The sequence below is a fragment of the Vulpes vulpes genome, chromosome 14 (assembly GCF_048418805.1).
Source record: "Vulpes vulpes isolate BD-2025 chromosome 14, VulVul3, whole genome shotgun sequence".
NCBI classification, from domain to species: Eukaryota; Metazoa; Chordata; class Mammalia; order Carnivora; family Canidae; genus Vulpes; species Vulpes vulpes.
Genome location: NC_132793.1, coordinates 41,068,340 through 41,092,203, shown reverse-complemented (window position 1 = coordinate 41,092,203; position 23,864 = coordinate 41,068,340). Strand labels below are relative to the sequence as shown.

Sequence of the window (23,864 nt, the reverse complement as noted above, 5' to 3'; positions counted from 1 at the left end):
AAGATTTTATTTATTTATTCATGAGAGAGAGAGAGAGAGGGGCAGACACAGCCAGAGGGAGAAGCAGGCTCCATGCAGGAAGCCTGACGTGGGACTCGATTCCAGGACTCCAGGATCACGCCCTGGGCCATAGGCAGGCGCTAAACCACTGAGCCACCCAGGTGTCCCTCCCACATGTTCTCTATACACACACACACACACACACACACACACACACACACACACGGTGGCAAATTCTGTGAGCATGGGCTCAATAAAGGGCTGCATTTACATTGACTCCTTACATTTCATGCTTAAGGGATTGTACCTTGTGAATTATATTAGGCCATCTGACTTTCTTCTGAATTTGAAGAGCCATTTGATGTTGGCTAAGTCACTGCCTCTTAGGATCTCAGTTTTCCTCCCCTGTAAACAGGATATGCATACCTGGTCCTCCTCCTCAGCATATATATCTTCATGCTCTCCTTGAGCTCATGAACTGGGAAGTGCTTTGTACAGCGTGCCTGCAGACTCAAATCCAGGTGCAGGGCCCTCCATGTTTTCCTTCAGGTCCTGCTGTTCCTCACACAGAGCCCTTTACCTGCTGGCCTGGCTCCCCTGTTCATACTGTTTGCCGAGCGTGGATGCCACTCCATCTTCCCTCCTTTCTAGATTTCAGATTAAGGAAATGGCTGCAAGATGGGAAGTACCACCTTATTTAACTTGCTGCTGATCTTTGCATGGATGGACTAGAGAGTGCATGGCCTCTATGACTAGATTAGCATTTCATCCAGAAGCTCCTGAGTTGAAAAGAATAACCCAGCAGAGGCTCTTAAGGCCAGCTTTTAGCTAGGTTGTCATAGTAATTGAAGTACTTTCAGCCAGAGTGGAGACAGAAATTGTATTGTAGGTCACACATGAATCATGTTAATATAATGACCTTCATCAAGAATGAAATAAAAGGGACGCCTGGGTGGCTCAGTGGTTGGGCGTTTGCCTTCGTCTCAGGGCATGATCACAGAATCCCAGGATCAAGTCCCACATCGGGTTCCCCACATGGGACTTCTCCCTCTGCCTATGTCTCTGCCTCTCTCTCTCTCTCTCTGTCTCTCATGAATACATAAATAAAATCTTTTAAAAAAATGAAATAAAAATGAAAATAGCATGTAGCAGCACATTATATTTTCAATTTTTTCTTCCTAATGTGGTGTATTGATTGAGGTGCCAGGCTAAAGCTCTAAAATAATTGACTAAATTCTTGCTGAATTGTTCTGTATTGCTGTAGGGAGTGTGTTTCACCTTTCAGAACTCATTAACACAGCCAATAGACCATTTTAGCCTGTGTTTTGGTTCAAAAGATTAATAATGTTGTTTTGAAATGGTGTTGGAATTTTGAGATTGGCCTGTGTGTATATCAGGGTTTGGGGCAGGAACCTTCCAGGTTAGTGCTTGGCCGGGGATGTACCACTAGGATGTGCTGACACATCTGAAATGTTACTCACTAAAGCCTCCTAGGATTGACCTTTTCCTAAGAGCAGGGTGCCCTGTGCAGATCTTGATCTGACTTCAAACTAGCCCCCTGAGGAGCTTGTATGTGGGATAGGTGGAAGGTTTCCTCTGACTCAGACTGGTGCCTGCCACCTGCCAGCACGACAGGGCTTATTGTTCATTAACTTGTTTGCAAACAATACAAAATCACTGTGGCCATTGTCAACACACGGATTCCTCCACTCCTGGGCTTGGGAGTGGCGAGACCAAAGGCTCTCCCGCAGCTGGCCCTCTGAGAGTTCCCTGAATTTCTTACACTCTTGAAAACACCCTGTACTAGTGGCTGTGCAATCTGGAAGAGCTTGGTTCCAGCAGATGCCAAGTGGTATCTTCATTAGGCTTTTTGGCCATGGGGTGTCCATCCCAGAATATGAACAGGAACAATTCACCAGTCCTTTGTCCTATGTCTGCCAGGTAACCAATCCCCAAAGAAGGGGAAAGATACTTTTTCAGAAGGGAATCTGAGTGCTATTTGGGAAGGAGAAAGGAAGCAGGGCAGTTACAAAATGGCCAGTGCCCACAAGGCTCTGTAAGGAAGATATGGAAGCGTGAGCACAGCTACATTGGACTCTGTGTAGAGTATAAGCCTCACCACAAGAGATCTTTTTCCCCATTCCCATGTTTGCATAGAACTTAACCCGAAAGAACCCAGAGCCTCCCAGTCTCTGTGAGAGCAGCCTTAGGTCTGGGAAAGGCAACAAACATATCTGGCTCAGTGTAGATGGCTTTACCTGGTAAAGATGGCAGTGCTCAGGAGGTGGGGGGTGGCCAAAAGGAAAATAGGGGAATGGTAGACTGGACAGCAGGCTGCTGATTGATACCCAGTCCCTGGGGCTGGCAGATATGGATGTGTGTGCTGGCACTCCCACTTCTATGCTCTGTGACCTTCAGGGCATTACTTCAGCCTCCTGGTCCTCAGTTTCTTCATCTAGAAGATGGGATAATTACGGTCCCAGTTCATAAAGTTGTGATAGTTAAATGAGATATACCATGAGAAGTTCTCACTGTGGCTAGAACACTGCAGGCCCTTGATAAATAGCCCCCTTGTAAAAGTAACCAGATGGGGGCTAGTCAGCCTGTTGTGTGCACGTGGGAGACAGTCCTCAGGGTCTTGGCAGGGATGAGTTGAAGAAGAGCACCGCTTTGGAAAGAAGAGGTCAGGAGCCCGGCGTGGATCTCCGGGACAGGCTGTATGTCCTTCGTTATTCCTGTGCTCTTTTGACCTTCTCTTAAAAAGCTCCTGGTCCCCTGTAGGATTTTGTCTTGTTTGGGGATGGGAGTTAAAGCACATGCCTATTTAACACTGATTGGAATAGACCCAGGGGGCCTGTCTGTCCTGGTTACTTCTACCCCACCCCCCACAACCCCTGCATAGACTGACTTTAAAAAACAGGAAGATACTCCTGCACACTATAAAAGAAAGGCATATTACGGAATCAAGATTCTCTGCTTCAGTCCTGAACTATGCCTTTAAGATCAGCCATCTAAACTGGATTTCCTGAAAGTATCAATAAGAAAACACTTTATAATTCAGTGTTGGTCCAAGTAGCAAAAAGTAAATAACCTAAATAAATGTCTCATCTGTTTCTTACCATTCTTAAATCTTTTTTGTCTTGCCAAACTGATAGCTCCCAGAGTTTGGTCGCCAATATTGCTGTGCTGTTTCCTTCTCTCCCCTGTGTCTTCTGTTCTCCCTCCATCCATACCCTCCATCGTTTCCCTTTTCCTCAGCAAGCCCCTCCATCTCCGTGTGGCCCCTGCCCTTCCCGCCATCACTCATACCCAGCCCCTCTCCCAGTACCTGCCCCACCCCCCTTGCTCTGTCCTGCAGGGTTGCAATCTTATTGGTAAAGGATTTGGTTTAAACTGACTTTCATTCTCCAGCTACCCTGGGCAAGGCAGGCCTGAAATGTGCACAATGGTAGTGGGTGCAATGGCCTGTTCACACTGGCCCTGATCCAAGTGCTTGATGAAGCAGACTTGGGTGAGATACTCACCTCCAGGGTGGGCAAAGGTTGCTGGCCTTCTGTGGTTCCTAATAGCTACAGAGATTTAAATATGCCTCTTTCTTTCTTTCTTTCTTTCTTTCTTTCTTTCTTTCTTTCTTCTTTCTTTCTTCTTTCTCACTTCTTTCTTTCTTTCTTTCTTTTCCTTCCTTCTTTCTTTTCTTTCTTTCTTTCTTTCTTTCTTTCTTTCTTTCTTTCCTTCCTTCCTTCCTTCCGGAGAAATACCATGTGAAAGAAATAGAAATTGGATATTGGATTTCACAAATCCTTTTCCTATTTTGTCCTTCTGACCCTGATAAGCCACTTAAACTGCTTATGTTCTTCAATTTTTTGTAATACTTTTTTTTTTGATAGTATTTTTTTATAAAGTGAAATACCCTGGGGATGCAGCTTGGCTCCTTGACTTATTTTTCACATACCAGGAAGAGTTAGACAATAAAAAGGGGGATAGCTTTGACAGGAAGAACTGTAATTTTTTTCCATTCAGCCACAGGTGCTGTAGAAAACACTGTGAGCCCAAGCAACATAAATGACTAATGTAAATATGTGTGTATTTATATACGTATATTATATATAATTATAATGTATATTAAACAGACATAATAATAGAGTTCTAGTTCATTGGCTGATCTTGGCCTGAGCCTAAAATCCTAAGGGAGAATTTCTTTACTGGAGTGAGAGCAATAAACCTGATTCACCAGACACCATTGTGTAGGGGCACATTGCATTTCTGAAGAAGAGCTCAAACAGAAGAACCAAACCAGTCATCCTGTGTGCCTGTTTGTGCAAAGCAGGCAATAGGCATGTTCACATGAGGAATATTATACAGCAGTGAGAATGAACAAACTGCAACTATACCTAAAAGGGTGTGTGAATGTCATGTACACCATGTGAAGCATAGGAGGGCCAAACACAAAAGAGAGTATCCTCTGTGATTCTATTAACACAAGGTTCAAAAACTGGCAAAATTAATCGACAGTAGGAGAAGTCAGGAAAAGATAGGATAGCCTTATTCTTGGGGAAAGGATCGTGAGAGAGTATGGGAGCACTAGCAGTGCTGTCTTGTTGTTACCTAGGTGCTGATCACACAGGGGTGTCCACTTTTTGAAGTTTCATTTGGCTGTGCATGTGTGCTGTTTTCTCTGTGTACCCCTGAATTTTTAAAAATTAACGCCTCAGAATCAATCATCAGGGTTCCTTCCAAGCACTTCTCCCAAGCTCAATGGTGTGTCAGGCATGGTGGGAGTTACAAAGAAAAATGAGCTGCTGCCTGTGACCTCAAGAACCTTCTGGAAGTTTAGTTGTCTTCTGTCCCCAGCCCTATACCTAGTCCTTTGGTTTTGTCATTCACCAGAAGGAATTTGGCCAGCCCGTTGCAGGCATGTGGCTCTGGACACATCACCAGGGCTACCGTGACTCTCTCAGACACGAGCTCACTGCAAAGAATACCTTCTGATCAAAGCATTTCTTTGGCCAAGGAAGCAGTCTAAGTAAAGGGTACCCAGGCTGCCCAGTCCTGCTAAGCAGAGGTTTTGTTTATAATGTAAAAACTCTCCTGTAATGTTTACAATTCATTGAATGAGATCCTTCTACCTCTAGTTTCCATGGAGACATGCTAGTGAGTTCGTTTAAAGAAAAAGGCCCTACTTACACCTAGTTTACTGTTCTCTTGATAGTGGTGTCCTGGCGGGGAAGGTATGTCAGATACTTTTTCTTCTATTTATGTTTTTAACTTTCACTTTTCTTTATACTCTTTGGCCTCTACTGGCCCTTTAAAGCCCCCTACCCCACTTTGTGAACTAATTATGACAAATGTTGGTAGGATACCAGTTCCCAGATGTGAATTCTTCACATTCTGGCAGAATTCATCTTGAAGGCAAGTTGGTTGTGAGCATTAGTCTGCAAGTTGGTTGTGAGCATTAGTCTGCACATTGGTGTGGCCTGTGGGAGAGGGGAGTAGGGGCTGCATGGAAGCTATGGATTTGATGCCTGCTCAGTCGCCTGGCTCTGTTCATCTTGGAAGAGTTGCAGCCCCATGCTCCAGTGCACAAGTTCCTTATCATCCTTGTCCCAAACACTTCACTCTTGACCTGTCAACAACAGTCCATTTGCTCACTTACATTTATCGCATTTGCAAGCATTGGCTGGCTGGCTGGGTGTGGGCTCAGATGTGCACTCTATCCATATTGACTGGACTGCGGGTCCCTCTAAAGTTGCAATTCTCAGCCTCCCTTCCCCCAGCAAAGTTGAAGTACGGTTCCCTTTTGCCATTGATACAAATAAGTCCTGGTGTAAGATCTTCATTTTTCAGCAATTGGTTTTGGCACCTTCTTGCCTCCACCTGATTGCTCTTTCAAGCTCCTTTCCTGAGAGATTACTGTGAGACCAGTATCTTAGGTATATTGAACAAAAAAAGACAGTCTGAGTTAAAAACACTTGTTTTTAAATCCCCTCTTCTGATTAGTAGCCTTGCTCATTTCTGCAACAGGATCCTTACCCGAAAATGGGTTTGACAGTAATAAAAGCAGGTAATTCCAGGCCAAGTACGATGATAACATAAAATTAGGTGAGTTCAGAAATTTGGGGGCATGGTATGAGCGTTTTGTTCCACTGCTTTGGGGATGGCTTCCTGGGCATATGCATGTGTCAGGACTCATCAGATTGTCTGAGGAATGTGCAGTGACTGTGCAGCAATAAGAAATTAGAAGATTTTTAGAAACTACAAATTACTATACAAACGTTAATTATTGATAATCTTCATTATTACATTTAAGAAAGTAACTGATGAATTTTCCTCCAGCAGAGTGCCATCCTTCAGAAGTAGATTTCAGGCTGGCAGTTCATAGAGGAAGCTGAATTCCACTCCCTGGGCCAAGGTTTCTCAGTCATGGCACGATGACATTAGGATTGTGATAATGCGTGCATCGTAGGATGCACCTGGATATACCCCCAGCCCAGAGGGACAGTCAGTCAGAAATGTCTCCAGACACTGTTGTATGTCTTCAAGGGTACAAATCACCCCTGACTGGGAACCACTGCTTCTGAGGCCTCAGACAAATTTCTTTGTTACTCAAAGTCCATAATTGTTACATTTAATTTCAAGGTTTGTGATAGGATTGTTTATAACAATCTGAAACAAGCTGAGTCAGAAATAAAGATTTAGGCTTACTCCCTCCCATTCCACCTCCACCCCTACCCCCTGTATTCGGTCCCATTCTGTTATAAATAACATTTGCCTGACCTGAAAAATATTAACTATTTTTGTGTGTCCTCTTTTCCTTTAATACATCCTGCCAGCAGCCCGCCTGATTCCATCCCAGCATCTGAGATCCTTGTCCCAGACATGCTTTGCTTGCTGGGTGCCAGAAAAGGCAGCGAATGCTGTGACAAACACGTGTGGCAGGGGGAGGGGCAGTGCCAAGGATTCAGAGCAATTAATCTTAGTAAGAATTTCTTTTCATTGAGGATTATAGGTTTTGCAGAATGATTTGAAAATATTAGTTTTTTGGAACTGACCCTCTTGTCCTCAGTGTTTCTCTTCCTTTAGTTTATAAGAAGGATCCAAAGCAGACAGTGACGGTAACCATTTAAAAATGCGCATCAGCAGCACATTTAGCATTGTACAGATGCCTAGCCTTTTTTTTTTTTTTTTTTTTGCCTCCTTTTAATCAACTTTCTATTTAATAAGTAAGTTGGGAGGAAATGACTTGTTAAAAAACAGAATCTTAACTAGTGCCGCTCTTGCTGGAAAGCAGACCCCTCCCCCACTCCAACCCCAGGCACCACGTTGTTATTTCTCTGGGCATCCTCTGCAGGGGGACCCGAGGCCATGTGGCCATGAGTCAGAGCTCTGTGCCACAGAGAAGTCACCTGCGTCATGGATGCAGTGGCTTGGTGTGGTGACAGCCAAGGCCTCACAGAGTTCCAAAGACTGTAATGACAGCAACAGCTCTTTTAAAGTGGGCAGCAAGTTGTGTCTGCAGTTTCTTCTCTCCTTGATCTCACCCAACAATATATCATTGTGCTCTGTATCTTCCTCAGAAATACCTCATTCTCCTCTCCTTGATCCCACCCAACATCTCACCATGCTCTGTCTCTTGTCTCTTCCTCAGAAATACCTCAGGGATTTTTTCAGCGTGATGCTCCAATCTGCGACATCCCCCCTGCACATCGACAAAGTGGGGCTCACTCTTTCCAAACACACCATTTGCGAGTTCTCACCATTCTTCAAGAAGGGAGTCTTTGACTACAGCAGCCACGGGACGGGGTAGAGCTGGGGGTGATGGACGAACCACCCAAACCACCAATGCAGTGCCTTCTCGTCGGAGTGGCCGGCCCGGTGCAGGGCAGCCTCCTCCTGCTGCGGCCAGATGCGCAGCAGCTGGCTCAGGCTGCCTCACCGGGTCCTACTGAGTGCCTGAACCCAGGACGGGCATGTTTCGCTTTGCTGACGTGACCCCGACAGGCAGCTTTGCTGTCCCATTGCCATCAAATGTGGCCTTCTCTCCACACTGCTTCCTTCTTCTCACAAAGGAGTCTGCCCGTGGGGTAAAAGGGGTGTGGCTGGATTGTCTTGGGCCCTCTGAGCCCAGCCGGCCCAGGACCTCCCCGAAGTAAGTGGGCGGCTCTCCAGTCGTCCCTTAAATGACTGTCATCTGGTTTCCTCTTCCACCAAAATATGTCTTATTTTTTATATTCCTTCCACATGGCTGGCAACATCCCAAGAGAAGCATTTTAAATTATTTCATTGTATTCTTTTTTTCTTTTTCCCCTCATTTGAGTCGGAACTTTTGTACAATACCTAACCACTGATGTTTACACAGAATTTCATATTCTGCAAAAGGGAATTTTGGTCCAATCATGACTGGAATCTTCCATGCTTGACAAATTGGATGTAGGTGACATCACGTAAAGCTTCTGTAAATCCATACAAATAGGATATTTGTTTAATCTTGAATATTTGAGGAGATTTCCCCAAATGTAAATGGCCACGGTGCATTCTTGAGCTTACTCTGCTAAGCACAAAACAAGCGCATAGCTGAATGCCTATTTTTAAATGTTACTTTTTTTCACATTTTTGTTACAGAATCTACTGGATCTTTGGCTGAAAGACTAGAATTTATAGTAGTTGATTAATGATCCCTTAAATTACTCAGGACTTAATGTAGCATTGCACATCTATGTACAGTAAAACTGCTTTGTTTTACTAAAGTGAAAAATGTGAGTAGAAAAAATATAAATGTGGTATATATGGAAATATATATAATTCTCCCTATAGATTTATATATGTACACACGCCTGTATAATAGTTGTATCAAAATATATAATCGTTCACACCAAATTTATTAAAGGTATTTGCTTTTTCAAAATTTAAATTGAGCTGCTATCAACATTAAATGAAGTCATAGAATCTATCCTGTAGCTCACTTTAAGTTTGTAACATGATCATCCCTACTGGTCTGTTTAAAAATTTATCTAATGTGTTTGGAAAGATCCATAATGTATAATTTAGCATTTGTGTCTCAGAAGATGCCATTGGAGTAACATTTGAAGCCACAAATGAACGGGGTAACAAAACATGTTTGCATTCAGGCTTCGAGAATATGCCTGTGCAACTGAGCTCTCCAACCTGAAAAATATGTTTAAAGATGCAGTTATCCCAATAAGGGAGAAAAGTATTACTATACTAATTAGATATCATAGTTTAACATGAGAAGAAATGAGGACTTCAAAAATTGCTACAGAAAGACTTGCTTTTGTCTACAGCGGTGATTACAGGCATAGGTTTAGAAAGGCAGTTACTACCAGAGAATTTAAACCTAGAGATTAAAGGATAAAAGCTGAGAGATAATAATTAACCATAGGTCATTTATTTAAAGAGAGTCACAACAGTACAGATTTCCCTTCGTTTGCTGAGTAAACCAAATGGTTTTCTTCACTGACCAGATAATCTGTCCCCTGCCCTTTCGGATCTGTACCGGAGGCCAGGCTCACGCAGGTGTATCATTGAAGTGACACAAGATACAGTACTAACTTGGCAAGAATAAGCAAATGTGTGTGTTTGTAAGAAGTGCAGGAATCGGAGGACCTTTTCATTCCAAACCCTCATTTTAAGAAATCAGTGTTGAGTTTGAAGTTCAAGCACTAACAGGCTCTGGCTAAAGCCAGCTGTGCTGGAAGTGTGGGTCATTTCACCTCTCTGAGCCTGAGCCTCCCCGACTGAAAACCAAGCTGTTGCACAAGATGATATCTAGGTCCCATTCTAGCTATGCTTGTGAACAGGGGAAGAACTACTCCTGGTGGATGGACCAGGTAGGCCCCTGGTGTGTGGACATGAAATACAAACTAGGAATCAGCTTGATCTGAATACAACATGAGGGAGTGCAGAAAAGCCAATGTACAGACTCACCTAAACAAATAATGGAATCCCTTCCTGGAGTGAAGACAAAAAAAACAGTTGTAAGAGTCAGGATGACAAAATGGGAGGCTTGTTTTGACTGATTCAAAGGAGTAAAAGAAAATTAGCAAATGCATAGGTTATTACGTCAAGTGCATCAAATTAATGCTACGATGACCATTTTAGGCAATTCAGATTGAGGTGCCATTGATTTACAATATTTTTGTAGCCAGTTGAACAAATCTAAGGAACTTAGAAGTCTTTCTTTAAGCTGCTTTAGCATGTCCTAGGTCTTGCTTTTGCAATAAAATGTGTGCACCACACTTGTTTATAATCACAAGCAGTACAGGCATCTTCAGCCTGGATCCCACCCAGACATTTGATTAATTTGGGGCATGTGAATAGATAGTAACCAAGACATGCTGGCTCTCTAATGATGGACATCTAGATTCTCTGGCCAGTAATGGGGAGATGCTTTAAAGATTCATGAACAGGGTAACCAGGCCCCAGGGCCACTTCTATTTACATTTGTATGTACAAATACTCAGTTCTGCTCAATTTGGCCCTGGCTACCCATACTCAGTGCTCTAGACAGCATATGTTTGGAGTCTGGGCAGAAGCAACCGGAGTTTCACAGCTTAGAGCATCTGTGAACTCAGATGTGTAGCTGCTGCTAGGCCACAGTTTCCAGCCTCACAATTGGGGCACGTTGGTGTTGTGGGTTCAAGTTTCAAAGGGAAGATTCAGACTCCTCTCCCCCAGGGCACAATCCCACGTGTGCCCCATCATTTCCTCAGACATGCTCTCGGAGATGGAGAGCAGTGTCCTGTTGTGATGGGACTGATTATTACTTATGCTGAGCCTACCACAAGGCAAACCTCATCTCCTCAGAAGGCACTTGGATGTCAATTCAAGACAGTCCTGAGAAGATATTCAGTGGTGTCCTGCTTTCCAATCAGTAGGGTTCAAAAGAGGTTTGAAATATACTTCTTGACAATCTACATAAAACTAAAGCAGTTGATGTATGTTTTGGGAAAACTAAATAAAGACCATTAATCTAAGGGGACTCAGTTTTGGCAAATTAAACCTTGTATATCCTTTTAACAGCAGTGTTCTTTCCACTTGCAAGAAGAGGACCTGGTTATGTTCTTCTGTTAAGAGTGTTCTTTTCTAAAAAAAAAAAAAAAAAAATTAAAAAAAAAAAAGAGTGTTCTTTTCTGGGGATAATTACATGGGTAACGATTCTGTGATTTTTGAATTTCACACAATACAGAGTTTTGCACGATACAGAATTACTTCCGAGTTGAAACAAATCCATTTATCATAAATTTCGACAGCATCATATACCAAATTGATCCTTCAGCAGTATCTGGGGGGTAATCAGGAACTGTGTTGGTGTTGGGCAGGCTGTTACTTTCAGAAGCCTTCATTTAGCAACCCAGTAGAGAATTCAGTTACATTTTGAGACAGTAGGAGAGGCAGAGACAGTTGGCTGAACCGAAGGGGTTCAAGGATAGGACTTCATCCTTGTTCCCTGCAAATAGCAATTCACATGCGTTTATCACTGCAGTTCTGCACACAAAGCTCTGGTACTGTCCCCTGAGGTACCCTGTGCCTTTCTAAGAAGTTCTCCCTTTTGTGCATCTCTTGGAAAATGACTAAATATAAAATGTTCTTTCTTTGTGTCCATTTGGTACCCCTTCATTTGAAAATAAAATAATGAAGCTTTTCTTTCTCTGGGGGTTACCTCTCCAAAAACTGATTCTTCTGTGGGAATTTGAGGTTCATTGATTTGATTTTGCTCCTTTTCTGTTGCTGGAAAAGCAGAATGTTTTCCTCTCAGGGAGAGAGGGATAAATGTGTTTGCAAAAAAAGATGCACAAGCCATCTCTCTTCACGCATTTAAAGTGGGAAAGTGCACTAGGTACAAAATTGGCGATGTGTAGTGGAAATGCATCAGCTGAATGCAAAAGCCCCATAGGGTCAACATACAGTGTTCAGTACCATTAAGGCAGGTCACCAGAAATAAAGAAACCTGTCTCTAGAATTTAAGACTGGGGGGAAAAACACATGAAAAATATAGTCCAATATCTTCACTGCTTGAAAACAGAGTTCTTTTCCTCAAAGCGTCAAAAATCCTTAAGCACAGTTAATATTTGCAGAAGTGTTTCAGTAGCACTTAACATTGTGCCTGAGAGCTTCTCACTGAATTACAGCCCAGGGGCCTGCTATTCCTGAGGTTCCTCTTCCTTCTCAGCCATGCGGAAGGAAGGGAAGGAGGGAGGCAGAAGACTGCAGCTGCTTCTCCAAAGCTGCCAGGGAATCTCTTAGAGGAGAGAATCACAGCGAACAATCATACTAGTTTGTGGTGATTAAGAGCTTTCTTTAATATTTGCACTTTAAATGATTCTAAATCCTGTTAGCTTCTCTCCTGAAAATAAGCTAGAAACTGGTGTGGGGGTTGGAGGGATGTGGTGGTGGAGGCAGGGGGGGGGGGGTAGCTTGACATTATAAATGACTCTCTTTCCTATGGTGTTTTAAGCCCTAATTTTTTTTTTAAAGATTTTATTTATCAGAGAGTGTGTGCTCGCACTAGCAGGGGAAGCGGCAGGCAGAGGGAGAGGGAGCAGGTTCCCCCCTGGGGAGCCCAACATGGGGCTCCAGCCCAGGACCCTAGGATTATGACCTGAGCCGAAGGCAGACACTTAGCCAACTGAGCCTCCTAGGTGCCCCTAAGCCCCAAATTTAATGGATGTAAAAAATAAAGTCGATTCACGGGGGGTGCAATTCTTTGGTTGCGGTCATATTAAAACACCGGCTGTTACTCCCTTATAAACAGACGGGGAAGGTCATGTTTACATGATACAGGATTCTCTGCCTTCAGGCACAAGGGCAGCAGCCTTAGATATTTCTCGTGAAGAACTCGTGGCCAAAGAGTGTGGTGGTCCCCTCGGGATCTGAAGTGCAGAATATTCTGCGGTGGAGCCTGCATCTGAAGAGCTTGCTGGCCCCCGGGCTCGCTGTCTGTTACACGCATGTGTGTTTCTCATCAGGAAAGTGCTGCTAGCTGGCCGGGCCCCACGTCCCTGCGTGAGCCCTCCTCTCCGGACCTTGCAGACACAGCGAGGTGGGCCTTAGAAAGCCCATAAAGTACGGACAGTGCTTGCCCAACTTGAAGCCACTTCTGTGCGTGTCATGGCCACCACCCAGCCCCAGGGATGGTGAAGGAAGGATCACACCAAACTTCAGCCATCCGTGTGATTCCTTCCACTGGCCGCGCTCAGTGTTGAGATCTCAGCCAAGAGAACATGGCACAGAGATCTAGAGCAAACTGGCTGTGTTCTGCTCATTCCTGGTTGTTAGAGAATTAGCCTGCTCCTTGCTGCCACCAACATGTCACCAGTCATTCAACACGTGCTCATGAGCACCTTCCCCGGCCTAGCACGGGGCTGGGCCCCTCCCCTCCCACAGTGGTGAGCAGTGTGGCCTCAGGGAGCTCAGTGCACTCGGCAACTCACCTGTGCTGGTGCAACCAAAATGATAAATGTCACGGAGCAAGAGTAGGCGGTGCTGGGAGAACATACTAGCCCAGTGATCTCATCTGGGAGGCTCTGCGATTTTCCTAAGCTAATACCTGAGCAGTGAGGAGAAATGAGTGCCAAGGAGGCAGAGAGATTGCTCCAAATTGAGGAAAGCGAGTGCAAGAGGGAAAACTCATCATCGCTGTAACCTGAAGAGAACATAAGGGACAGTGACATATTGGAGAGAGAGACAGCAGCCAGAGGAAAGGGCACTTGAGAGGCTGCTGGCTGAAATTTTGTAAATGAGATCACGTTTCCCATCAGCTACCACTGTTCTGGAAGGATATCCCTGGGGAGGAAGAGCTCGTGGTAACTAGCGCTCATCCTTTAAATCACAGGTAATGAAGAGAAGCAAACTTCCCGATTACATGTAACAACCGAGGGACAACAATCTGGGGAGAGCCGTAGAGCCTGCCGGTTCTGCTCTTACAACTTCGACTATAGTGTATTTAAGGTTCTGAGATTTCAGAGGCTCTCGCCTTAGAGAAGCATGTTCTCCACAGAGCCTCGGTTATCTGGCTGGGGTGTGTCCGAACTTCCATACCACGGTTGCCAGCAAATCCAAGTAAAGCTCATGTCTTGTCTTTGGGTTCCTACGAGACACCACTGTCAAGGAACTGAGCTAGTTGTGGGGTTTGGTTCATGATTTAGACCAGCAACCGCACAGGGACGCTGAGTCCTCCTTAAGCCTGGGGTGACATGATCTGCAGCCCCACGTGGACATCAAGCCCTCTATCTGCCTTCTGAGCCTGAGCGTCATCATCCCAGCCTCCTCTGTACGAGAAAAGATTATTTCTAGATTTAAAAAACGGCCTATAGCCCATCCATTGGATGTACAGAGAAGCCCCTTGACTGGAACAGAAAGCAAAAACTCGCCCAGCCAGCCTGAGACTGGGGTTCAATGAAGCAGGTCAAGTTTCTGTGGATATGATGGCTCAGAGACTGACATTCCTAACTCAAGGTGCTCAAAACATTTTCGTCTGATCCAATTAGTATGAATTCAGTGCTACCGTTCAAAAGGACCATTGCTCTTCGTGCATTAATTCACTAAGCCATTTAGTAAACTAGCTTCTCCGGTGGATGGATGCGAGCAGAGAGAGTCCTCCTTGGCCCCCACCAAGGACAGTATCGCTAATAGGGTCAGACTGCCATTGGCTGTGGCTGTGGCCAGTGAAAGCTTCCCACATGAGCAAGAGGCCATGGAGGCCAGGACACGCGTCACGTGAGAAGAAGGTACAGCAGAAGTAGAGGGTTGTGCTCAGCCTGGGACACGGGCCTCAGGGATCACAAACAGCCAGGCTCATGTGCCTTCTCTCTGATGTTCCTCTGGCTCAAACGCTTGTCTCTCAGAGTCAACAGGGCTGTGCATGCTGAGGTAAGAGTTGATTTTGTTGGGGGCAGGGACCCTTCAAAGACTCCCTCCCTAAGTAGCTTTTGTGCAGGGACAAATCTATTCAAGTTAAAAGCCAGGGCCCTCTGGCTGCCCATGGCACTTCTTTTCAGCATTCAGTAGTATCAGCTTCCTGCTGCCTCTACTGAGTGCCACGCCAACTCCATGTGCCACTGCTTTGCACGTGTGGCTGTGACCTCAGTGAACTGGTGGGGCTGCTGAAAGCCTCGGATACTCTTAGAGATGGCAGGAGCCCTGCTAGTTTCCAAAAAACCATGAGCCTTCTGCTACCAGAGTCCAAGCCTCTTGTGTCCTTAAGCCAAGCAAAGCATTCAAAGCGTAGAAGAAAAGTCCCCATCTGTTCTGGAAAGCCTGCCAGTAAAACGGCATCTTGTGGATGAGGGATAGATTATAACCCACGGAGGCCCCGGAGAACACAACTTAGCATACTTTTAATACCTCCGGGGAGGTCTGTGTTGCTCAGAGTGGCCCCAAGAGAGGGGCCAGTTATTTCTTGCATTTTCTTCGTGTGCCTATGACCAGGCTGAAATTGCTGAAATTGCCTCAATTGAGTTGCACCACCTTTGGGACATTCTCCAAGCTCCTGGCAAAATCACTGGTTGTGAGCGGGACAGCAGTGCACCTGGCTACAGACAAAAGGTTGTCAGAGCTGGAAGGAGCCTTGGAAACAATCTGGATCTACAATCCATTTGGATACTAGGCAGTCCACATGGGGATGGCGAGGACATCCTCTCCAAAGGGACTTCAGGGCATGTTGCCGAAGTGCGTGTGCAGACAAGCCCGCACCCTCAGGCTGCTCTCTCCCCAGGTTACCATCTCTGACTCCAATCCATTTCTTCATTTACCAAAAGTAAAGCAGCTTGAGAGAGGTTGTGGCCTACCCAAGTCCCTAACCGGAGCCTCAATGTCCTGGGTTAGCTCCAGGCCCACTGCCCCTGCCTGGATTAGAGGAAAATGAGGAGTGTGTCAATCGTGGGGTGAGTCGGGAGATAGCACGCCAGTTATTTTCATAAAAAGAATTTTTAAAAAATTCTAGGTCACTTAAAAAGTAAAAATCAGAGAACTCAAAGTAGTAACTACAGGAAGCACCTTCCCCCCTGAAGGCTGGGGGGGCACGAGAAGGAAGTCAGAAGCATGGAGGAAAGGTGCCCCACGGAGTTGAAACTGAGAATGCAAAGAGAAAGGGGCACCAGGGCTGGTGCTGGTGTCCGAGCTGCAGAAAGGGTCTGAGGGAGCTGGGACCAGGCCTCAGAGGAGGGGGAGGTGCTGGTTCTCTGCGGGTGGGGCCACAGTGAGGCTCATTGGCACATGTTGGGAAAACTGCAAGCTGGACTCAGCTGCTGCTCCTGGGTGGCAGGAGTGTGGCGGAGGCAAAGCTGACAGGAACAGGGAGTGATCTAATCAGGAGAGGAAGACCAGAAGTGTTGCTGAGATGATGCTCACAGGAAGAGAAAGCAAAAGAAACATCCTTTCTCGCTCCCCCAGCCTGGGGGTCTCCCTCTAGGGCCCTGCCTTGGCAGATCCTGACTGGGAGCAGCTGGCAGAGCAGAAATAAGGTTTGCGGAGTTCCAGTCTCTGCCTCCCAGAGCAGACTGGTATGGGTTTGGGGCTGGGAGATCCGCGTTCACAAACTGGCACACTGAGCTTTTGCTCCAGTTGAAGCCTGGACCTAACACTTACCAGCTACCCATCAAGTCTCAGAGAACAATCTGGAATCCATGCCCTCAGGCCCCCACCACAACCCATCACTGGACGTGGTCGAGGTGCTGTGTATGCTGATTGCCGGGCACGGGGTGCTAGTCTGGGAATTAATCCTCATGCCCTCTGCCCTCTAGGAGCTGACCTGCAATGGTGAAATGTGTTGCAAACCTTTCTCAGGTAGCCCAAGAGACTGGACACTCTCGTCTCTCAAAGCAGCCGCAGCCATGTGGGACCTGCCCAGTGTGATGCCATCTCATCATGTGGGAAATGCTACCGCAAGCATCTCCAGCCTCACCCGGCCTTTGCCACGTGCTAGTTTTTCTGAAATGGTAAGAACTATTTACAGACTGCTTTAAAAAGACAAGAAACCAAAGCATCGTAGGACACCCAGTCCTGCACTGCCATGATAGTTGGTTTTTCTCTATTCTCCCCTTATGTGACAAAGAAAGGCACTTTGGAAGGATCTTCTCTAATGTCATGGCCATGTAAGGCAGAAGTAGGTCCCAATAGGCCCAGGGGGCACACACTGGTTTCTAGGGCATCCAGCAGGGGAGTGAGCCCTATGGTCAAGGGCTTGGGGACCCAAGGTTTAGATGCCATGGATTAGATGCAGTAGTTTCTGTGCCCGTCTTGCAGCCCATAGAGCACCCTTCCTCCTGTGTATGGGATCACCTGCATTCTCTCCACTCAAGGCGGACAGCTTCATCCCTTCCACCCGAGGGATCTGGGGTGCTACTCACCTGAAAAATCACTTGTCTGTGTTTATCCCCACGAGAAACAAGATTGCCATACCATTCCTGGTACCGGGCCATGACATTGACCTTCAAAAGCCCTGAAACGGCTGTTTTCCTGGCTGCTGTGAGCTGTGGAACTCAGGAGTAGGTATTGCCTGAAAACATTTAACATCCCATAGCAAAGGTGTTGGAGGTGTCGTCTCCATTGTCGTTCCTCCCAGGCTCTGGTTAGCCTTTCTGCGTGAGCGCTTCTCCCCGCTGCGGGCTGGCTCTGCCAGGCGTGGAATCCAGGCCTTGCCTTCCCATTTGAGCTTTCCTGCTCACCCACCCCAGGAGGTAGATCAAAGGGGAGGGGATGCTTTGGGTATGAAGCGGTGATGCAGGAAAGGAGTTCTAGAAGGGACCTGCCCAAAGAGTCTAGGAGCACAAGAAGTCAGTCACGCGGCTGACATAGAACATGCCTCCTGGCTCTGGGGCACAAACTTCTCCAATTATCAGAATGAAATCCTCAAGAAGGAAAATGGACATTTAATAGTTGCTTGCTTCCCCATCTTACCTCTCCAGTCAGCCCACAGTGGCCGGGCTGGTATTTGTCTTCCTCTTAAAATGGATGCTGTCCAGGGAACTCAAAGAACTTCATTTATTTTCATTAAAATTCCCAGTATCAGTGACAGGCGACCGGCTCATGGGTGTGGAGGATGACAAGTGGTTGAGAGTACATCTGATCACAAAGAAAGCTTCATCCTGTACAGGTACAGACGCGTGAGCTGTAACAGTCCCCACCATCTGAGAAATACGCTGTCACAGGGCTTATCAGTGGAGACAAGCCAAAGCCAGACCTGCGAATTCAAGGAAATTCAGAAAAAGTGAGGTTTTTCAAAAGGAGAAGTCTGAATAGATAAGACATATTTTAAGCAATCTCTAGAATTAGCCATCATCCACGTGGTAAAGGGGGAACGGCAAAATACAGGTAATGCAGAAAATGCATTCAAGCACTTAGGTTGAGCTTCCTTCTCCACTGCCTTATAACAAAAATCTCTAGTTCAGAAAGGACTGGTTTGAGTTTGCTTTTTTGTCCTCTCTGAGGGCTGCCAGAGATGTCTCAGAAGGACTGAGAGAGCACACACAGAATGGCCTGATGTGACACTGTGTGCCCAAGTGTCAATGGGTTGTGCAGAGCAATGCATCTTTTGAAGCTTGAGGGAATTGCTGTTTCCTGGAACCCCTGCCATCCTGAGAAATGGTCGAGGGCAGAGACAGACCTACCCTGAAGCATAAGCCTCTTACAGGCATAGACCCCTGGGTTCTCCCGAAGACCTGGGGGCAGGGCGGGGGAAACAGCAACCGGGGATCCATGGGAGGGATGGGGGGAGAGAGCTATGCAGTCGCAGGGGAGGGGAAGGGAGGGTGGGTCATGCTGAGCTGGACCCACCAAGGACAAGGGGCCTCAGGGCTGGTGCTGGGCAGGTCGGGGAGCTCTGTCTCCCAGGATATGCCCTGAGGCAAGAAGCTCTGCCCCTTACAGTGTGGCGTTTCCAGTAACAGGTTGTGACACCCAGGAAAGCCTGTTTTCTATTCTCTCTAAATGTGCTGTTACATCCTCCTCTGATGCAGAGGGATCAAAGAAAACATAGCAAAAAGCAGCAGGAAACACCTATTGTAGAACTGGGTCAAGCAATAAATTAATAACAACTCTTTAATATAATTCCCGGTAGACTCCGTTTATATGACCATCTTGTGAAGGCGGAACTACATGCAAAGGAAACCTCAGTGCTGGTGAAGGGGGTCAGGGGAAGTTCCCACAAAGGGGCAGCAGGTGGGAATGTTTTAGGGCGAGGGGCCATTCTCGACCTTGAGTGTGGGGATGGTTATACAAGTGTAGGCATTTGTAAGATTCATAGGACTGTATGTTGCCAAGGGCTTTACTGTATGTAGAATATTCCATTTTTTTCCCAGTAATTGATTTAGTCACGTGTGTTGACTGTCTGACTCTACTGTATAGCAGACCTGTTTCTCCTTCCTAGGTATCAGAGTCAATAGAGTCCTATGGGAGAGAAATTAAAAACGAAAACAAAAAAGCTTCAGCATCCAAAATCCAGTTGGTGAGCCCGGGGGAGGGGGGAGCCGCCCCCGGTCCGACTGGGAGGGGGACATGGGTTTGTTTGCAAATCTGTCTCCTCCCTGTCACCTGTCAGCCTGCAGATGGCAGAAACCATTTCAGTGGCTCTCAGCAGGTGCTTGGTAACAATTGTGAAATAAATAACAGGGATGGGGGGTCACCCAGCAAACCAGTTCCAGAGCCCTCTCCCCACTCCACCCCGCTCCCCCATCACACTTTTCTTTCTCTCCTTCCCTCTCCTGTTTCTCCACCCTCTGGCTCCCTCGTAGGCCCACCCTCACGGGTCTGAGGGTATCCACGGTCTCCCAGCTGAAAGACCAGGGGCCCAGATGACATCAGCATGGCTCCTACAGGAAAATGGATCCAGAGGAGCTTCTTCCCAGCCCTCCAAGTCTCCAGGAAGGCTCCTGAGGCAGGGCATCAGAATCCACCAGGAAAGTGACTGCAGGGCTCCCCAGGGACATGAAGCATCATAGGCTCAGGACAGGAAGATGAGAATCTGGTCACTGTGTTGGGGGCCAGCAGGTACCCACAATGGTGAGGCTGGGTGTGGTGTGGGGCAACCACTCAGCCCTCTAGGGCTGAGTTGCCAAAGTGCCCAGTGAGGGGTTAGACTCCAGGACTCCGTGGCAAATACAAGCCCGGTAACAACTGTCTGGTAGCCTTCAGTTTCCATGACCGATGTCCACCTAAGTGATGAGTTCTGGAAAGAAAAAAACCACGTTCCTCTGCTCACTGCTGGTTGAGCACTTGGCATATCCCATGGTAATGACACCGAGTTGGTGTGTATGTTTGGAGTCGGGGGCTAAGGGTCTTAATGACTAATGTTCTAAGAATATTTCTCAGGCTATTGCTCGGAAACAGACTGGAGGAAACAAAGGGGAAGAAGTAAGGAAAATTGGGGGGCTTTGTCTGGGGAAGACTCTGTAGGGAGAGGCAGACAGGGTGGTCATCTGCCCCTGTGGGATCTACAGATTGAATAGATGGATGTCCAATGTCATTGAAAACAGTGCTGCAGAAAAAAATCCCTGCCTTCTAAGATTGTGTTCTGGCTGAAATCCCTGCACCTTTCAGTATTTGGGAGGAAAAGGAAAGTCAAGTTTCGGGTTGGTTGACCTTCCTTACTTCAGCATGAACAGATTGGAAGGGCTACCCCAAGCCCTAGAGTTGGTGTTGCTTCTAAGCTCCTAAATATGTTGCTGTTTCTTGTTCTAGTAAAAAGCCAGAATGAGTAGTGAAGGGAATGTTTATAACCAGAGGCTCAGAGACATTCCATTTGCAACAGATAATCGTGTATGTCTGTGGGACACGGAAGAAGGGAGACACTCCGGTTTCTAGGAAGTCTAGAAGTGGCCAACTGCAGCCAGACGGCCCAACCTGGAGGACTGTCATGGCACACCAGAGCGTGAAATCAGATTTTGGAGGGGGAAGGTTTGCCAGGAGCCTGGGTAGGGATTCTCAGCCAGAAGTTTGAGTGGGCCCTCAGGCAGAGCTGGCTTAGGTTTACAAACAACGATACAGAGGTATGTGCTGAGTGCCTTAGCACAAGGTAGCCCCTCGGCTCCAGTTCAGCTAGGACCCTCAACCACCTCAGGTATATGCGCCACCATCAAACACCCAAGTTAGCCCACCAGTCCTTCCTCCTCTTTTCTTCCAGTCCTCAGCAGGCTTGTTTGGTCAAGCCTCAAGACCTGCTTCTTTGCCCTTCTAGGCTTTCTCTCTGCTGCCCCATCCAGGGACAGAATCATAACCCAGGCCCATGGATTCTGCAGGTACAGGACCAGCTGAAGCATCCTGGTGACTAGGGTGGGTTTGGCGAGCTAAGATCATCTCCCAAAGAGGACATTTACACCATCATAGGCTGGCTCAGCAAATCTGAGGTCCCTAGAGCAGCGTTAATGGAGGGAAGACCACAAGTACGGGCTTCCATGGACATGGGCAGAAACTATCACCCACAGATGGAGTTTCCTCCCTCTCTGTCTCTCTCCCAAAATCTGTCCTGGGTTCAAGGCCTTCCAATGGGTTCAGTCAGTCTCCATCCAGATTATCCAAGACACCTCCCTTACTTAAAGTCAACTCATTAAGCTTTTTAATAACAGCAGCAAAATACTTTCACAGAATACCTAGGGTAGCATTTGATTGCTAACTTGAGGCTATAACCTCACCACCAAACACCCACCACAGAAGCCTGGCTCACCATGCAGTTTCCAGGCCTGTCAAGCTACTGCTCAACCTGCTCCAAATTGGAAAGTGCTAAGAGGTATGACTTCTCTGCCAGCTGTTGAATGACATTCTTCTGAGGTGCCAGGGCTGGGCTCTGATGCTGGGGAGGGGAAGCTGGTGGTGTCCAGGCACTGCCCTACAAGCACAGAGGAGAACAGTGACTAAGCAACAAGCTAAATTTGGTTCCCATGGGATAATGAGAGATCTTGGTTTGCTGTGATAACTCAGATGTCCTAAACTGGCTGTTCCTCTTCCCAGATCCAGTCTGAACTATGAAACTCTCCAACATGATCAGTAGAAACTTTTGGAATGCAGCCCAGGAATGCAGCCCACAGTGAGATATGTCACTCAGCACATTCCCCTGAGTGAGCTGCCTAAACCAGCATTCTAGATGCTCCACAAACGAGACGGTCAGCCCAGGAACTCACCCTGAGGACGTGCCTGAGAAGATGGGGTATACCCAGAAGAATCTAGGCTCGCTGGGACTGAACCTGGGAGTGATGTGGGTATGAAAGGGTGCAAATGGTGTTCGCATTATAAAGAATGCAAAACACAACACGGAAAAATAGTTTGCAACATACATGACAAAGAATTGAAAAGCACTCTTTCAAAATGATGAAAATAGGCTCACAATCTGTTTTCTTAAATGTCTTTTTAAAACTCTTTGATTTTTACATGGCAAAGAATGTGAGCATACAATTAACACCCACAAAAGAAATTTATGTGGCTATGGAACATAGCAACAGATGTTCAGCTTTACTAGAAATTAAAAATTCAAATAAAGTCATCCCTGGGCTATCATTTGCGACACCTCAGGCTGATAAAAGTTTAGAGAGATCCTGGTACTGTAATAAATGGAGAAACTGATTTCTGACTCTCTACTGTAGGGATGTTACTGATGAGTCTCTCTATGGGTCAGTATTTGTCAAAAGCCTTTATGATTTTCCTGTGCTCAGACTTCTCTATAGACTGTTTGCAAAGATGACCAGAGCAGGTCCTCCCTTCCTGTCCCACACACCCTCTAGCAATGTGAGCTCCCATTCTTCCATCAGTTATCTGGGCTCACGTGGAGTCTTGCTGTGACCAACACAATGCTGCATAAGAGAAGCATTACAGTGTCAGAGACTAGGCCTGCAGAGGTTTGACAGTTTCCATTTTTGCCGTCTTGGCCCTCTGAGCCACCGCGTCCCTCTGAGCCACCGCGTGAAGATGGCTGGCTACACAACTGGAGAGACCACATGGAGAGAGAGGCTCTGGCTGACCCCATGACTACAGCTGGATCAGCGAGCCCAGCCAGCACCTCACAGAGCAGAAGAACTGCCCAGCTAAGCCCGGCCAACCCACACAATGGTGAGAAGTGATACATTGTTGCCCTTTTAAGGTATTTTTGCATTTTAGGATGGTTTGTTACATAGTGACATATATGTTTAGAATTCTATATTCTATTTCTATAGAAATAATCAGACAATTGCACAAAAATACATGAACACTTATGGTAGTACTTAACCAACAAAAACACTGATATGATTTTGATGAAATGGAATAATGCCCATAAAGGAATAGCTAAATTAATAAGGGTGCCTCTATTGCAGTAAAATGCAATGCAGCTATTAAATATGAGAATGCAGTCTCCATTTATTGACATAAAAATATAAGTACCATGTTAAGTGAAAAAAACAGGTTATGGGAGAGTGGGAATCGCTAAGTGATGGAATGTGCAGATGGAAATTTATAGTATGTATATATTTAACTTATAGTAGAAGCTTAATTAGTGGTAGCTTCTGAGTATGGTCACATTCTTAAAATATAGGATTATTAATAGAATATTAATATCAGCTATTATATAATATCCATCCTGTACATTAATTCATTAATCTGTTAATTAATAGCAAAAGATAATATATTAATTAATAATAAATAGCAATAGGAAACCCTATTTTTATAAAATGTATACATATATACATTATATTATAATTAAGTATATATAACTATATAATTAAGTATGATATATAACTATATATTATATATAAGTATATATTGTATGTAAGTATACATAAGTATATATTATACTTAATTATAACCAAGCATATATATATCTCATATATATATATATCATATATATATATGTATATGATAGTGGATTTAACAGATATCTCATTTTTTTC

General features: G+C 45.8%; 1 protein-coding gene across 35 annotated transcripts in view; it reads left to right on the top strand.

Annotated features, from left to right (window-relative positions):
- Positions 1-22,482, top strand: part of LOC112922739 (kinesin-like protein KIF16B) — a 314,279-nt gene extending 291,797 nt beyond the window's left edge. For 31 of the 35 annotated variants that reach the window (XM_072736437.1, XM_072736434.1, XM_072736450.1 and 28 more), the window contains one exon: positions 7,646-10,991. In XM_072736437.1, the coding sequence (XP_072592538.1) occupies positions 7,646-7,804 (159 nt within the window). In that variant the 3' untranslated portion in view covers positions 7,805-10,991. Of the gene's footprint in view, positions 1-7,645; positions 10,992-16,757; positions 16,953-21,957 lie in introns of those variants that run through there. The other 4 variants (XM_072736435.1, XM_072736422.1, XM_072736421.1 and 1 more) reach the window with 1 other exon arrangement.
- The last annotated feature ends 1,382 nt before the right edge of the window (positions 22,483-23,864 follow it).